The sequence below is a fragment of the Motacilla alba genome, unplaced genomic scaffold (genome assembly GCF_015832195.1).
Source record: "Motacilla alba alba isolate MOTALB_02 unplaced genomic scaffold, Motacilla_alba_V1.0_pri HiC_scaffold_35, whole genome shotgun sequence".
NCBI classification, from domain to species: Eukaryota; Metazoa; Chordata; class Aves; order Passeriformes; family Motacillidae; genus Motacilla; species Motacilla alba.
In genome coordinates, this window is record NW_024037447.1 from 1,303,696 (window position 1) to 1,321,503 (window position 17,808).

General features: G+C 59.4%; 1 protein-coding gene across 1 annotated transcript in view; it reads right to left on the minus strand.

The window, feature by feature from the left end:
* MYBPC2 (myosin binding protein C2) overlaps positions 1-17,808 on the minus strand; it is a 39,247-nt gene that overhangs the window by 20,263 nt on the left and 1,176 nt on the right. The window contains exons 2-10 of the mRNA XM_038126508.1: positions 17,595-17,604; positions 17,172-17,343; positions 14,144-14,268; positions 11,856-11,961; positions 8,537-8,703; positions 5,530-5,695; positions 2,965-3,071; positions 1,701-1,730; positions 670-809 (exon numbers count right to left, since the gene is read on the minus strand). Coding sequence (XP_037982436.1) covers positions 670-809; positions 1,701-1,730; positions 2,965-3,071; positions 5,530-5,695; positions 8,537-8,703; positions 11,856-11,961; positions 14,144-14,268; positions 17,172-17,343; positions 17,595-17,604 — 1,023 coding nt within the window. The remainder of the gene's footprint in view (positions 1-669; positions 810-1,700; positions 1,731-2,964; positions 3,072-5,529; positions 5,696-8,536; positions 8,704-11,855; positions 11,962-14,143; positions 14,269-17,171; positions 17,344-17,594; positions 17,605-17,808) is intronic.

The following is a 17,808-nucleotide window of genomic DNA, read 5'->3' on the forward strand; positions in this document are numbered from 1 at the left end:
AGATGGGCACAGGGGAGCACAGGGGTGACACACAGGTGACACAGGTGACACAGGTGGGACAGGTGAAACAGGTGACACAGGTGACACACAGGTGACCCAGGATGACACACAGGTGACACAGGGGTGACACTCAGGTGACACAGTGACACACAGGTGACACACAGGTGACACAGGTGACACACAGGTGACCCAGGTGAGCTCACCTGGCCGTCCTTGGTCCAGGGGACGGTGGGCAGGGGCTCTCCTGAGATGGGCACAGGTGACACAGGTGTGACACACAGTGACACAGATGACCCAGGTCACAGAGGTGTGACACTCAGGTGACACAGGTGACACACAGGTGACACTCACCTGGCCGTCCTTGGTCCAGGTGACGGTGGGCAGGGGCTCTCCCGAGATGGGCACAGGGGAGCACAGGTAACACAGGTGTGACACACAGTGACACACAGTGACACTCAGGTGACCCAGGTGACACACAGGTGACACTCACCTGGCCGTCCTTGGTCCAGGTGACGGTGGGCAGGGGCTCTCCCGAGATGGGCACAGGGGAGCACAGGGGTGACACACAGGTGACACAGTGACACAGGTGTGACACACAGGTGACACAGATGACCCAGGTCACAGAGGTGTGACACTCAGGTGACACAGGTGACACACAGGTGAGCTCACCTGGCCGTCCTTGGTCCAGGTGACGGTGGGCAGGGGCTCTCCCGAGATGGGCACGTCCAGCCGCAGTTTGTTGCCCGCCACCACCACCAGCGTGTTCTCCGAGTCGCGCCCCGAGCAGTCCAGGTGGATCTTGGGGGGCTCTGGGGGGGGGACAGGGGTGGCACCAACGCCCTCAGGGGTCCCCTGGTGTCCCCACAGGTGTCCCCACAGGTGTCCCCTGTCCTCCCAGGTGTCCCCAGGTGTCCCCACAGGTGTGCCCAGGTGTCCCTCTAGGTGTCCCCTGTCCCCACAGGTGTCCCCAGGTGTCCCTAGGTGTCCCCAAAAGTGTCCCCAGTCCCCCCAGGTGTCCCCAGGTGTCCCTAGGTGTCCCCAAAAGTGTCCCCAGTCCCCCCAGGTGTCCCCAGGTGTCCCTCTAGGTGTCCCCTGTCCCCACAGGTGTCCCCTGTCCCCCCAGGTGTCCTCAGGTGTCCCCTGCCTGCACAGGTGTCCCCAGGTGTCCCCCCAGGTGTCCCCCCAGGTGTCCCCCCAGGTGTCCCCCCAGGTGTACCCTCAGGTGTCCCCTGTCCCCACAGGTGTCCCCTCAGGTGTCCCCAGGTGTCCCCAGGTGTCCCCTGTCCTCACAGGTGTGCCCTGGTGTCCCCACAGGTGTCCCCACGGGTCCCCTATCCTCACAGGTGTGCCCTGGTGTCCCCACAGGTGTCCCCACGGGTCCCCTGTCCTCACAGGTGTGCCCAGGTGTCCCCAGGTGTCCCCCCAGGTGTCCCCAGATGTCCCCACAGGTGTCCCCTGTCCTCACAGGTGTGCCCTGGTATCCCCAAAGGTGTCCCCAGGTGTCCCCACAGGTGTCCTCTGTCCTCCCTAGGTGTCCCCAAAGGTGTCCCCAGGTGTCCCCAAAGGTGTCCCCACAGGTGTCCCCCCAGGTGTCCTCTGTCCCCACAGGTGTCCCCACAGGTGTCCTCTGTCCCCCCCAGGTGTCCCCAGGTGTCCCCACGTGTCCCCCCCAGGTGTCCCCAGGTGTCCCCTGTCCTCACCTTGTTTGGGGACGTACTCCACCTTGATCTCTGTAGGGGGGCGGAAGGGGGGGGGGGGGGGGGGGTCAGTGACGTCACAGCCCCCCCCCCCCAACACCCCAATGACGTCATCAGAGAATTTTCACCAGTGACATCATTGGGAATCCCCAGTGATGTCATTGGAGACCCCCAGTGACGTCATTGCCCCTAAAGTGCCCCCAAACATCCCCAAAATGCCCCCAAACACCCCAAAATGCCCCCCAAATACCCCCCAAACACCCCCAAAATGGCCCCAAAATAACCCCCAAAATGCCCCAACCACCCCCAAAACGCCCCCAAAATGCCCCAACCACCCCCAAAATGCCCCCCAAATGCCCCAACCCCCCCAAAATGCCCCCCAAATCTCCAAAATGCCCCCAAACACCCCCCAATTCCCCCCAAACACCCCCAAAATGCCCCCAAAATGCCCCCAAACCACCCCAAATGCCCCTAAGCACCCCCAAAATGCCCCAGAATGCCCCCAATCCCCCCAAAATGCCCCCCAAACTGCCCCAAATTTCCCCAACCACCCCCAAAATGCCCCCAAAATGCCCCAACCACCCCCAAAATGCCCCGTAAACCTCCAAAATGCCCCCAATCCCCCCAAAATGCCCCCAATCCCCCAAAAATGCCCCCCAAATACCCCCCAAAATGCCCCCAAAATGCCCCAAAATGCCCCCAAAATGCCCCAACCATCCCCAAAACGCCCCCAAAATGCCCCAACCACCCCCAAAATGCCCCCAAAATGCCCCTTGACCACCCCCAAAATGCCCCAACCACCACCAAAATGCCCCAAACAACCCCAAAATGCCCCCAAAATGCCCCAAGCACCCCCAAAATGCCCCCCAAACACCCCCAAAATGCCCCAAGCACCCCCAAAATGCCCCAACCAACCCCAAAATGCCCCGTAAACCTCCAAAATGCCCCCAATCCCCCCAAAATGCCCCCCAAACACCCCCAAAATCCCCCCAAACACCCTCAAATGTCCCGACCACCCCCAAAATTCCCCCCAACCACCCCCAACCACCCCCAAAATGCCCCTCGACCTCCCCCAAAAAGCCCCAGACACCCCCAAAATGCCCCCCAACCACTCTCAAATTTCCCCAACCACCCCCAAAATGCCCCCAAAATGCCCCAAAATCCCCCCATAACCTCCAAAATGCCCCCAATCCCCCCAAAATGCCCCCCAAATACCCCCCAAATGCCCCAAACAACCCCAAATGCCCCCCGTGCCCGCCGTGCCCACCGAGGAAGTTGAGCTTGGCCGAGAGCGTGAGGGCGTAGCCGTCGGGGATGAAGGTGTAATCGCCCTCATCCTCGGGCCGCACGTCGTCGATCACCAGCTTGTGGATCCTGGGGAGCCCAAAACCCCAAAATCCGGAAAAATGCCACACAAAATTCCAAAATCCCGAAAAAGTCCCACCCAAAAATCCCGAAATCCCAGAAAACCCCACTCAAAAACCCCCAAATCCGAAAAAAAATCCCACCCAAAAATCCCAAAATCCGAAAAAATCCCACGCAAAAATCCAAAATCCCAAAAAACCCCACTCAAAAATCCCAGAATCCGAAAAAAAATCCCACCCAAAATTCCAAAATCCCAAAAAAAATCCCACCCAAAATCCCGAAATCCCAAAAAAAAACCCAAAATCAAAAATCCCAAAAAACCCCACTCAAAAATCCCAAAATCCAAAAAAAATCCCACCCAAAAATCCCAGAATCCGAAAAAATCCCACCCAAAAATCCCAAAATCCCAAAAAATCCCACCCAAAAATCCAAAATCCCAAAAAGCCCCACTCAAAAATCCCAGAATCCGAAAAAATCCCACCCAAAATTCCAAAATTCCAAAAAAATGCCAAAATCCCAAAATTTTCGGGATTTCGGGATTTTTTGGGATTTCAGGGTTTCAGGGTTTTGGGAGGTTTGGGGATTTTCTGGGATTTTTTGGGAGTTTTTTTTTGTGATTTTTGGGGTTTTTTTGTGATTTTTGGGGATTTTTTGGGGATTTTTTGGGATTTTGGGGATTTTTGGGGGGATTTTTTGGGGGATTTTTTGGGATTTTTTGGGGGTTTTTTTCAGATTTTTTTGGGATTTTTGGGATTTTTTGGGATTTTGGGGATTTCGGGATTCGGGGTTTCAGGGTTTCGGGATTTTTGGGATTTGGGGGATTTTTTGGGGATTTTTTTTATTTTTTGGGATTTTTTGGGGGATTTTTTATCATTTTTTGGGATTCTTTGGGGATTTTTTGTGATTTTTTGGGATTTTTGAGGGGATTTTTTGGGATTTTTGGGATTCTGGGTGTCGGGATTTCAGGATTTTGGGGTTTTTTTGGGATTTTTGGGATTTTGGGGGATTTGGGGATTTTGGGGATTTTTTGGGATTTCAGGATTCGGGGTTTCAGGATTCGGGATTTCAGGGTTTCGGGATTTTTGGGATTTCGGGATTTTTTGGGATTTTTGGATTTTGGGATTTTGGGTTTTTTTGGGATTTTGGGATTCAGGGTTTCAGGATTCGGGATTTTTTGGGATTTTTTGGGATTTTTTGGGATTTTTTTTGGATTTTTTGGGGGATTTTTGGGGATTTTTTGGGATTTCAGGATTCGGGATTTCAGGGTTTCGGGATTTTTGGGATTTCGGGCTTTTGGGATTTTTTGGGATTTTTAGATTTTGGGATTTTGCTTTTTTTGGGATTTTGGGATTTGGGGTTTCAGGATTCGGGATTTTGGGGGATTTTTTGGGATTTTTTTTGGGATTTTTTTTGGGGATTTTTTTGGGGATTTTTTGGGATTTTTTTTGGATTTCAGGATTCGGGATTTTTTGGGATTTTTGGGGATTTTTTGGGATTTTTTTTGGCATTTTTTTTGGGGATTTTTTTGGGATATTTTTGGATTTCAGGATTCGGGATTTTTGGGGATTTTTTGTGATTTTTTTTTTTTGATTTTTTGGGATTTTTTGGGATTTTTTGGGATTTCAGGGTTTCGGTATTTTGGGGATTTTTGGGATTTCAGGATTCAGGATTTTGGGGTTTTGGGATTTTTTGGGATTTTTAGGATTTTTTTGATTTTTGGGATTTTTTGGGATTTTTTTTGGGATTTTTTTTTATATTTTGGGATTTTTTTGGGATTTTTGGGGGATTTTTTTGATTTTTGGGATTTTTTGGGATTTTTTGGGGGTTTTTTTCAGATTTTTTTGGGATTTTTGGGATTTTTTGGGATTTTGGGGATTTCGGGATTCGGGGTTTCAGGGTTTCGGGATTTTTGGGATTTGGGGGATTTTTTGGGGATTTTTTTTTTATTTTTTGGGATTCTTTGGGGATTTTTTGTGATTTTTTGGGATTTTTGAGGGGATTTTTTGGGATTTTTGGGATTCTGGGTGTCGGGATTTCAGGATTTTGGGGTTTTTTTGGGATTTTTGGGATTTTGGGGGATTTGGGGATTTTGGGGATTTTTTGGGATTTCAGGATTCGGGGTTTCAGGATTCGGGATTTCAGGGTTTCGGGATTTTTGGGATTTCGGGGTTTCGGGATTTTTTGGGATTTTTGGATTTTGGGATTTTGGGTTTTTTTGGGATTTTGGGATTCAGGGTTTCAGGATTCGGGATTTTTTGGGATTTTTTGGGATTTTTTGGGATTTTTTTTGGGATTTTTTGGGGGATTTTTGGGGATTTTTTTGGATTTCAGGATTCGGGATTTTTGGGGATTTTTTGGGATTTTTTTTGGGATTTTTTTGGGATTTTTTTGGATTTTTAGGATTTTTTTGATTTTTGGGATTTTTTTGGGGATATTTTGGGATTCTTGCTCCGCCCCCGTCCCTGACCTGCCGGTGTGCGAGATGTGGATGCGCTTGCTGGGCCGCACCTCGACGCCGTTCTTGAACCAGCGGCCGGTGACCTTCTCGTCCGACACCTCGCACTTGAACACCGCCTGCTCCGTGGCCTGCACCGTCAGGTCCGCGATGCCCTGCAGCACCTCCAGCTGCTTCTCTGCGGGACCAGACATCCATGGAACCCCCCAAAAATCCATGGAGAACCCAAAAAATCCATGGAGAACCCAAAACATCCATGGAGAACCCAAAATATCCATGGGAACCCCCAAAAATCCATGAGGAACCCAAAATATCCATGAGGAACCCAAAATATCCCATGGAATCCAAAATACGCATGGAGAACCCCCCAAAAATCCATGAGGAACCCATGGAGAACATCTGGAGAACCTCCTGCAGCACCTCCAGCTGCTTCTCTGCGGGACCAGACATCCATGGAACCCCCCAAAAATCCATGGGAACCCAAAAAAATCCATGGAGAACCCCCAAAAATATCCATGGAGAACCCCCAAAAATCCATGAGGAACCCATGGAGAACATCTGGAGAACCTCCTGCAGCACCTCCAGCTGCTTCTCTGCGGGACCAGACATCCATGGAACCCCAAAAATCCATGGAGAACCCCCAAAAAATCCATGGGAACCCCCCAAAAATCCATGAGGAACCCATGGAGAACATCTGGAGAACCTCCTGCAGCACCTCCAGCTGCTTCTCTGCGGGACCAGACATCCATGGAACCCCAAAAATCCCCGGGACCTTCTGGGATCTCCAGAACCTTCTCTCAAACATCTCCAGGACCTCCCAGGACCTTTTAGGACCTTCCAGAACCTTCCAGGAACCCCCAAATTCCCTGGGAACTTCTGGGATCTCCAGAACCTTCTCCAAGGTGACCCTCAAACATCTCCAGGACCTTCCAGGACCTTCCAGAACCTTCCAGGAACCCCCAAATTCCCTGGGACCTTCTGGGATCTCCAGAACCTTCTCCAAGGTGACCCTCAAACATCTCCAGGACCTCCCAGGACCTTCCGGAACCTTCCAGGAACCCCCAAATTCCCTGGGACCTCCTGGGATCTCCAGAACCTTCTCTCAAACATCTCCTTGACCTTCCAGAACATTCCAGGACCTTTCAGAACCTTCCAGGAACCCCCAAATTCCCCGGGACCTCCTGGGATCTCCAGAACCTTCTCTCAAACATCTCCAGGACCTCCCACGACCTTTCAGGACCTTCCAGAACCTTCCAGGAACCCTCAAATTCCCTGGGACCTTCTGGGATCTCCAAGGTGACCCTCAAACATCTCCTAGAACCTTCCAGGACCTTCCGGGAACCCCCAAATTCCCCGGGACCTTCTGGGATCTCCAGAACCTTCTCTCAAACATCTCCAGGACCTCCTAGAACCTCCCAGAACCTTCCAGGAACCCCCAAATTCCCCAGGACCTTCTGGGATCTCCAGAACCTTCTCTCAAACATCTCCTTGACCTTCCAGAACCTTTTAGGACCTTCCAGAACATTCCAGGACCTTCCAGAACCTTCCAGGAACCTCCAAATTCCCCGGGACCTCCTGGGATCTCCAGAACCTTCTCTCAAACATCTCCAGGACCTCCTAGAACCTTCCAGAACCTTCCAGGAACCCCCAAATTCCCCGGGACCTCCTGGGATCTCCAGAACCTTCTCTCAAACATCTCCAGGACCTTCCAGAACCTTTTAGGACCTTCCAGAACATTCCAGGACCTTTCAGAACCTTCCAGGAACCTCCAAATTCCCCGGGACCTCCTGGGATCTCCAGAACCTTCTCTCAAACATCTCCAGGACCTTTTAGGACCTTCCAGAACCTTCCAGGAACCCCCAAATTCCCCGGGACCTTCTGGGATCTCCAGAACCTTCTCCAAGGTGACCCTCAAACATCTCCAGGACCTCCCAGAACCTTCCAGAACCTTCCAGGAACCTCCAAATTCCCCAGGACCTCCTGGGATCTCCAGAACCTTCTCTCAAACATCTCCAGGACCTTCCAGGACCTTCCAGAACCTTCCAGGAACCCCCAAATTCCCCGGGACCTCCTGGGATCTCCAGAACCTTCTCTCAAACATCTCCTGGACCTTCCAGAACCTTTTAGGACCTTCCAGAACATTCCAGGACCTTCCAGAACCTTCCAGGAACCCCCAAATTCCCCGGGACCTCCTGGGATCTCCAGAACCTTCTCTCAAACATCTCCAGGACCTCCCAGGACCTTCCGGAACCTTCCAGGAACCCCCAAATTCCCCGGGACCTCCTGGGATCTCCAGAACCTTCTCTCAAACATCTCCTGGACCTTCCAGAACCTTCCAGGAACCTCCAAATTCCCTGGGACCTTCTGGGATCTCCTGGACCTTCTCTCAAACATCTCCTGGGCCTCCCAGGACCTTTTAGGACCTTCCAGAACCTTCCAGGAACCCCCAAATTCCCCGGGACCTTCTGGGATCTCCAGAACCTTCTCTCAAACATCTCCAGGACCTCCCACGACCTTTCAGGACCTTCCAGAACCTTCCAGGAACCCTCAAATTCCCTGGGACCTTCTGGGATCTCCAAGGTGACCCTCAAACATCTCCTAGAACCTTCCAGGACCTTCCGGGAACCCCCAAATTCCCTGGGACCTTCTGGGATCTCCAGAACCTTCTCTCAAACATCTCCTGGAGCTTCCAGAACCTTCCAGGAACCCCCAAATTCCCCGGGACCTTCTGGGATCTCCAGAACTTTCTCCAAGGTGACCCTCAAACATCTCCTGGACCTTCCAGGAACCTCCAAATTCCCCGGGACCTTCTGGGATCTCCAGAACCTTCTCCAAGGTGACCCTCAAACATCTCCAGATCCTTCCAGGACCTTCCAGGAACCCCCAAATTCCCTGGGACCTTCTGGGATCTCCAGAACCTTCTCCAAGGTGAACCTCAAACATCTCCTGGACCTCCCAGGACCTTTTAGGACCTCCCAGGACCTCCCGGGACCTTCCGGAAGCTTCCAGGAGCCCTGACCTTCGACGATGACCTCGGCCTCGGCCTCGCCGCCGTTGGTCATGATGCGGTAGCGGCCGGTGTCCTCCTTGGTGGCCTCGTTGAGGATCAGGAAGTGCTTCTTGCCGTCCTTCTTGAAGCGGTACTTGAAGGCCTCCTCGCGCGTCAGCTCCACGCCGTCCTTCGTCCTGCGGGTGGACACGGGGTGGACATGAGTGGACGTGGACATGGAGTGGACACCAGGGTGGACACAGGGTGGACGTGGAGTGGACACCAGGGTGGACACCAGGGTGGACGTGGAGTGGACACCAAGGGGAACACAGGGTGGACGCCAGGTGGACATGAGTGGACATGAGTGGACGTGGAGTGGACACAGGGTGGACACCAGGGTGGACACCAGGGTGGACGTGGAGTGGACGTGGAGTGGACACCAGGGTGGACACAGGGTGGACATGGGGTGGACACCAGGGTGGACATGAGTGGACGTGGAGTGGACGTGGAGTGGACACAGGGTGGACACCAGGGTGGACGTGGAGTGGACGTGGGGTGGACACGAGTGGACACCAAGGGGGACACAGGGTGGACACCAGGTGGACGTGGAATGGACACCAGGGTGGACACAGGGTGGACGTGGAGTGGACACGGGGTGGACATGAGTGGACGTGGGGTGGACACGAGTGGACACCAGGGTGGACATGGGGTGGACATGGAGTGGACACCAGGGTGGACATGGGGTGGACATGGAGTGGACACCAGGGTGGACACAGAGTGGACATGAGTGGATGTGGAGTGGACACCAAGGGGAACACAGGGTGGACACCAGGTGGACATGGGGTGGACACCAGAGTGGATGTGGAGTGGACGTGGAGTGGGTGTGGAGATGGACATGGAGTGGACACCAGGGTGGACATGAGTGGACATGGAGTGGACATGGAGTGGGCGTGGAGATGGACATGGGGTGGACACCAGGGTGGACACCAGGGTGGACACCAGGTGGGCATGGGGTGGACATGAGTGGACACCAAGGGGGACACACGGATGGACATCAGGTGGGCGTGGAGTGGACACCAGGGTGGACACGGGGTGGACACGGGGTGGACACAAGAGTGGACGTGGAGTGGACGTGGAGTGGGTGTGGAGATGGACACCAAGGTGGACATGGGGCGGATGTGGAGTGGACACCAGGGTGGACATGAGTGGACGTGGAGTGGACGTGGAGTGCACACCAGGGTGGACATGAGTGGACGTGGAGTGGACACCAGGGTGGACACAGGGTGGACATGGGGTGGACACCAGGGTGGACACCAGGGTGGACGTGGGGTGGACGTGGAGTGGACACCAGGGTGGACACCAGGTGGGCATGGGGTGGACGTGGAGTGGACACCAGGGTGGACACAGGGTGGACACCAGGTGGACGTGGAATGGACACCAGGGTGGACACGGGGTGGACACGGGGTGGACACCAGGGTGGACACAGGGTGGACGTGGAATGGACACCAGGGTGGACACAGGGTGGACGTGGAGTGGACACGGGGTGGACATGAGTGGACGTGGGGTGGACACAAGTGGACACCAGGGTGGACATGGGGTGGACATGGAGTGGACACCAGGGTGGACACAGAGTGGACATGAGTGGATGTGGAGTGGACACCAAGGGGAACACAGGGTGGACACCAGGTGGACATGAGTGGACATGGAGTGGACATGGGGTGGACACAGAGTGGACATGGGGTGGACATGAGTGGACACCAAGGGGGACACACGGATGGACATCAGGTGGACGTGGAGTGGACACCAGGGTGGACACCAGGGTGGACGTGGGGTGGACGTGGAGTGGACACCAGGGTGGACACCAGGTGGGCATGGGGTGGACGTGGAGTGGACACCAGGGTGGACACAGGGTGGACACCAGGTGGACGTGGAATGGACACCAGGGTGGACACGGGGTGGACACGGGGTGGACACAAGAGTGGACGTGGAGTGGACGTGGAGTGGGTGTGGAGATGGACACCAGGGTGGACACCAGGGTGGACATGGGGTGGGCATGGAGTGGACACCAGGGTGGACACCAGGGTGGACATGGGGTGGACTCGGGGTGGACATGGGGTGGACATGGGGCGGATGTGGAGTGGACACCAGGGTGGATGTGGAGTGGACACGATGTGGACATGAGTGGACACAGGGTGGACATGGAGTGGACGTGGAGTGGACACCAGGATGGACATGAGTGGACATGGAGTGGATGTGGAGTGCACACCAGGGTGGACATGAGTGGACGTGGAGTGGACACCAGGGTGGACACAGGGTGGACATGGGGTGGACACCAGGGTGGACATGAGTGGACATGGAGTGGACGTGGAGTGGACACAGGGTGGACACCAGGTGGACGTGGAGTGGACACCAGGGTGGACACAGGGTGGACATGGAGTGGACACCAAGGGGAACACAGGGTGGACACCAGGTGGACATGAGTGGACATGGAGTGGACATGGGGTGGACACAGAGTGGACATGGGGTGGACATGAGTGGACACCAAGGGGGACACACGGATGGACATCAGGTGGGCGTGGAGTGGACACCAGGGTGGACATGGGGTGGACACGGGGTGGACATGGGGTGGACATGAGTGGACACCAAGGGGGACACACGGATGGACATCAGGTGGGCGTGGAGTGGACACCAGGGTGGACACGGGGTGGGCATGGGGTGGACACCAAGGTGGACACAGGGTGGATGTGGAGTGGACACCAGGGTGGGCGCTGGTGGACATGAGTGGACGTAGGGTGGACACCAGGGTGGACACCAGGGTGGACATGAGGTGGACACCAGGGTGGACATGGAGTGGACGTGGAGTGGACACAGGGTGGATACCAGGGGGACATGGGGTGGATGTGAAGTGGACACCGGGGTGGACACCAAGGTGGATGTGGAGTGCACACCAGGGTGGACATGGAGTGGACGTGGGGTGGACACGAGTGGACACCGGGGTGGACACGGGGTGGACGTGGAGTGGACACCAAGGGGAACACAGGGTGGACACCAGGTGGACATGACTGGACATGGAGTGGACACAGGGTGGACACCAGGGTGGACACCAGGGGGACACAGGGTGGACATGGAGTGGACACCAGGGTGGACACAGTGTGGATGTGGAGTGGACGTGGAGTGGACACCAGGGTGGACACACGGTGAACATGGGGTGGACACGAGTGGACACCAGGGTGGACATGGGGTGGACACAGGGTGGACACAGGGTGGACGTGGAGTGGACATGAGTGGACATGGAGTGGACACCAGGGTGGACACAGGACGGACAGACGGACGCGGGGCCAGCCCGTACCACATGACCTGCGCGCCCTCCTCGGACACCTCGGCCTCCAGCACCACGCGCTCGCCCACCACCACCTGCTGGTCCTCGGGACCCTTCACAATGGTCACCGGCGGCTCTGGGGACAGGGGACAGGTGAGGACAGGTGAGGGACAGGGGACAGGTGAGGGACAGGTGAGGGGACAGCAGGGGACACCCCCTGCTGGTCCTCGGGACCCTTCATGATGGTCAGTGGCGGCTCTGGGGACACGTGAGGGACAGGTGAGGGACAGGTGAGGGACAGGTGAGGGGACAGGTGAGGGGACAAGGGACAGGTGAGGACAGGTGAGGGGACAACAGGGGACACCCCCTGCTGGTCCTTGGGACCGTTCATGATGGTCACCAATGCCCCCAGGTGCTCCCAGGTGTCCCCAGGTGTCCCCAGGTGACCCCAGGTGCCCCCAAATCCCCCCCAGGTGCCTCAAACCACCCCCAGTGCCCCCCAGGTTCCCCCAGGCTCCCCCAGGTGTCCCCAGGTGTCCCCAGGCTCCCCCAGGTGTCCCCAGGTTCCCCCAGGTTCTCCCAGCTGCCCCCCAGGTGCCTCTCCAGGTGCCCCCAGATGCCCCCAGGTGTCCCCAGGTGTCCCCCTCAGGTTTCCCCAGGCTCCCCCAGGTGCCCCCAGGTTCCCCCCCAGGTGCCCCCCAGGTGCCCCCCCAGGCTCTCCCAGATGCCCCCAGGTGTCCCCAGGTGACCCCCCAGGTGTCTCCAGGTGTCCCCAGGTTCCCCCCCAGATGCCCCCCAGGTGCCCCCAGGTGCCCCCCCAGGTTCTCCCAGATGCCCCCAGGCTCTCCCAGATGACCCCAGGTGTCCCCAGGTGCCCCCCCAGGTGTCTCCAGGTGCTCCCAGGTGTCCCCAGGTGTCCCCAGGCTCCCCCAGGTGTCCCCAGGTTCCCCCCCAGATGCCCCCCAGGTGCCCCCCCAGGTGCCCCCCCAGATTCTCCCAGATGCCCCCAGGCTCTCCCAGATGCCCCCAGGTGTCCCCAGGTGCCCCCCCAGGTGTCCCCAGGTGTCCCCCCAGGTGTCCCCAGGTGTCCCCAGGCTCCCCCAGGTGTCCCCAGGTTCCCCCCCAGATGCCCCCCAGGTGCCCCCAGGTGCCCCCCCAGGTTCTCCCAGATGCCCCCAGGTTCTCCCAGATGCCCCCAGGCTCTCCCAGATGCCCCCAGGTGTCCCCAGGTGCCCCCAGGTGTCCCCCCAGGTGTCTCCCAGGTGTCCCCAGGAGTCCCCAGATGCCCCCAGCCCCCCCAGGTGCCCCCCCAGGTGCCCCCCCAGGTGTCCCCAGGTTTCCCCAGGTGTCCCCAGGTGCCCCCCCAGGCTCTCCCAGGTGCCTCCCCAGGTGTCCCCAGATGCCCCCAGGTGCCCCCAGATGCCCCCAGGTGCCCCCCAGGCTCCCCCAGGTTCTCCCAGGTGCCCCCCAGGTGCCTCAAACCACCCCCAGGTGCCCCCAGGTGTCCCCAGGCTCCCCCAGGTGTCCCCAGGTGTCCCCCCAGGTGTCCCCAGGTGTCCCCAGGGCTGCCCCCCCCAGGTGCCCCCAGGTGTCCCCAGGTGCCCCCAGGTGTCCCCAGGTGTCCCCCTCAGGTTTCCCCAGGTTCCCCCAGGTGCCCCTAGGTTCCCCCCCAGGTGCCCCCAGGTGCCCCCCCAGGTTCTCCCAGATGCCCCCAGGCTCTCCCAGATGCCCCCAGGTGTCCCCAGGTGCCCCCCCAGGTGTCCCCAGGTGTCCCCAGGCTCCCCCAGGTGTCCCCAGGTTCCCCCCCAGGTGCCCCCAGGTGCCCCCCCAGGTTCTCCCAGGTGTCCCCAGGTTCCCCCCCAGATGCCCCCCAGGTGTCCCCAGGTGCCCCCCCAGGTGTCCCCAGGTGTCCCCCCAGGTGTCCCCAGGTGTCTCCAGGTGCCCCCATTTGCCCCAAATCACCCCCCAGATGCCCCCAGGCTCCCCCAGGTGTCCCCAGGTGCCCCCAGGTGTCCCCAGGTGTCCCCAGGTGCCCCCAGATGCCCCAAATCACCCCCCAGATGCCCCCAGATGCCCCCAGGCTCCCCCAGGTGTCCCCAGGTGCCCCCAGGTGCCCCCCCAGGTGTCTCCAGATGCCCCCAGGTGTCCCCAGGTGTACCCACAGGTGTCCCCAGGCTCCCCCAGGTGCCCCCAGGTGCCCCCCCAGGTTCTCCCAGATGCCCCCAGGCTCTCCCAGATCACCCCAGGTGTCCCCAGGTGCCCCCCCAGGTGCCCCCCCAGGTGTCCCCAGGTGTCCCCAGGTGTCCCCAGGCGCTCACCCTTGACGAAGACCTCGGTGAAGCACTTCTCGTCGTTGACGCGGCACTCGTAGGCGGCGTCGTCGGCCAGCGAGCACTTGTTGATGGTCAGGATGCGCTTGAGGCCCACGTTCTCGAACACGTACCTGGGGAGCACACCTGGGCACACCTGGGCACACCTGGGCACGCCTGGGGCACACACCTGGGCACACCTGGGGGCACCTGGGGACACCTGGGCACGCCTGGGCACGCCTGGGCACACTTGGGGACACCTGAGGAACACCTGGACACACCTGGGGATACCTGAGGGACACCTGAGGGATACCTGGGCACACCTGGGGCACACTTGGGGACACCCGAGGGACACCTGGGCACACCTGGGGGTGCCTGGAGCCACCTGAGGGACACCTGGGCACACCTGGGCCACACCTGGGGGCACCTGGGCACACCTGGGCACGCCTGGAGGCACCTGAGGGCAGACTTGGGGACACCTGGGGCACATCTGAGGGACACCTGGGCACACCTGGGCACACCTGGGGCACACTTGGGGACACCTGGGGGCACACCTGGACACACCTGGGCACACCTGAGGCACACTTGGGGACACCCGAGGGACACCTGGGCACACCTGGGGGTGCCTGGAGCCACCTGAGGGACACCTGGGCACACCTGGGCCACACCTGGGGGCACCTGGGCACACCTGGGCATGCCTGGAGGCACCTGAGGGCAGACTTGGGGACACCTGGGGCACATCTGAGGGACACCTGGGCACACCTGGGCACACCTGAGGCACACTTGGGGACACCCGAGGGACACCTGGGCACACCTGGGGGTGCCTGGAGCCACCTCAGGGACACCTGAGTCCACCTGGGCACACCTGGGGCACACTTGGGGACACCTGGGGGCACACCTGGACACACCTGGGCACACCTGGGGCACACTTGGGGACACCTGGGGGCACACCTGGGCACACCTGGGGCACACTTGGGGCACATTTGGGGACACCTGAGGGACACCTGGGGCACACTTGGGGACACCTGGATATACCTGGGACACACCTGGGCACACCTGAGGGACACCTGGGGCACGCCTGGGCACGCCTGGCACACCTGGGGGCACCTGGGGACACCTGGGGCGGCTGGGGACACCTAAGGGACACCTGGGCAGGCCTAGGGGCACACCTGGGCACACACCTGGGCACACCTGGGCATGCCTGGGGGCACCTGGGGCACACTTGGGGACACCTGGGGCACACCTGAGGGACACCTGGGCACACCTGGCACACCTGGGGGCACCTGAGGGACACCCGAGGGACACCTGAACACACCTGGGCACACCTGGGGCACACTTGGGGCACATTTGGGGACACCTGAGGGACACCTGGGGCACACTTGGGGACACCTGGATATACCTGGGACACACCTGGGCACACCTGAGGGACACCTGGGGCACACCTGGGCACACCTGAGGGACACCTGGGGCACACCTGGTCACACCTGGGCACACCTGAGCCCACCTGGGCACACCTGGGGCACACCTGGGGCCACTTGGGGACACCTGGGCACACCTGGGGCACACCTGGGCACACCTGGGGCACACCTGGGGCCACCTGGGGCACACCTGGATACACCTGGGGACACCTGAGGGACACCTGGGGCCACCTGGGGCACACCTGAGGGACACCTGGGGCACACATGGGGACACCTGGGCACACCTGGGGCACACCTGGGCACACCTGGGGCACACCTGGGGCCACCTGGGGGCACCTGGGGATACCTGGGGGCACCTGGGCACAGCTGGGGCACAGCTGGGGCACAGCTGGGCACACCTGGACACACCTGTGGACACCCGAGGGCCACCTGGGGCACACCTGGGGACACCTGAGGGACACCCGAGGGCCACCTGGGGCACACCTGGGGACACCCGAGGGCCACCTGTGGCACACCTGTGGCACACCTGGGCACACCTGGGGGCACCTGTGCCCACCTGGGGCACACTTGGGCACACCTGAGGGACACCTGGGGCACACCTGGTCACACCTGGGCACACCTGAGCCCACCTGGGCCCACCTGGGGCACACCTGGGGCACACTTGGGGACACCTGGGCACACCTGGGGCACACCTGGGCACACCTGGGGCACACCTGGGCATACCTGGGGCACACCTGGGGCCACCTGGGGCACACCTGGATACACCTGGGGACACCTGAGGGACACCTGAGGGACACCTGGGCACACACCTGGGCACACCTGGGCACACCTGAGCCCACCTGGGCACACCTGGGGCACACCTGCGGCACACTTGGGGACACCTGAGGGACACCTGGGCACACCTGGGGCACACCTGGGGCACACCTGGGCACACCTGGGGCACACCTGGGGCACACCTGGGGCACACCTGGGGCACACCTGAGGGACACCTGGGGCACACCTGGATACACCTGGGGACACCTGAGGGACACCTGAGGGACACCTGGGCACACCTGGGGGCACCTGTGCCCACCTGGGGCACACTTGGGCACACCTGAGGGACACCTGGGGCACACCTGGTCACACCTGGGCACACCTGAGCCCACCTGGGCCCACCTGGGGCACACCTGGGGCACACTTGGGGACACCTGGGCACACCTGGGGCACACCTGGGCACACCTGGGGCACACCTGGGGCCACCTGGGGCACACCTGGGCATACCTGGGGCACACCTGGGGCCACCTGGGGCACACCTGGATACACCTGGGGACACCTGAGGGACACCTGAGGGACACCTGGGCACACACCTGGGCACACCTGGGCACACCTGAGCCCACCTGGGCACACCTGGGGCACACCTGCGGCACACTTGGGGACACCTGAGGGACACCTGGGCACACCTGGGGCACACCTGGGGCACACCTGGGCACACCTGGGGCACACCTGGGGCACACCTGGGGCACACCTGAGGGACACCTGGGGCACACCTGGATACACCTGGGGACACCTGAGGGACACCTGGGGCACACCTGGATACACCTGGGGACACCTGGGCACACCTGGGCGCAGCTGGCACTCACTTGTTGCTGGGCTTGATGAGCTGCCCGTTCTTGTACCACTTGAGCGGCAGGTCGGGGTTGCTGAGCTCCACCATCAGCCGGATCTTGTTGCCCTTGTCCACCTGGTAGGCGGGGTCCAGCTTCCGGATGAAGGCTGCGGGGACAGGTGAGCCCAGGTGAGCCCCAAAACCAGCTCAGGTGAGCCCCAAAAGCACCCGAGAAGCCCAAAAAAGCACCCGGAAACCCCAAAATTCCACCTGGAAACCCCAAAAACCACCTGGGAACCCTAAAAAAACACCAAGGAACCCCAAAATTCCACCCGGGAACCCCAAAAATCCACCTGGAATCCCTCAGAAACCACCTGGAAAGCCCAAAATTCCACCTGGGAACTCCCAAAACTACCCGGGAACCCCCAAAAACCACTAAGGAACCCCAAAATTCCACCCGGGAACCCCTAAAAAACACCCAGGAACCCCAAAAATCCACCTGGAATCCCTCTGAGACCACCTGGGAACCCCAAAATTCTACCCGGCAACCCCAAAATTCCACCTGGAAACCCCAAAAAACCACCCAGGAACTCCAAAATTCCACCTGGAAACCCCAAAAAACCACCCAGGAACTCCAAAATTCCACCTGGAAACCCCAAAAAACCACCCAG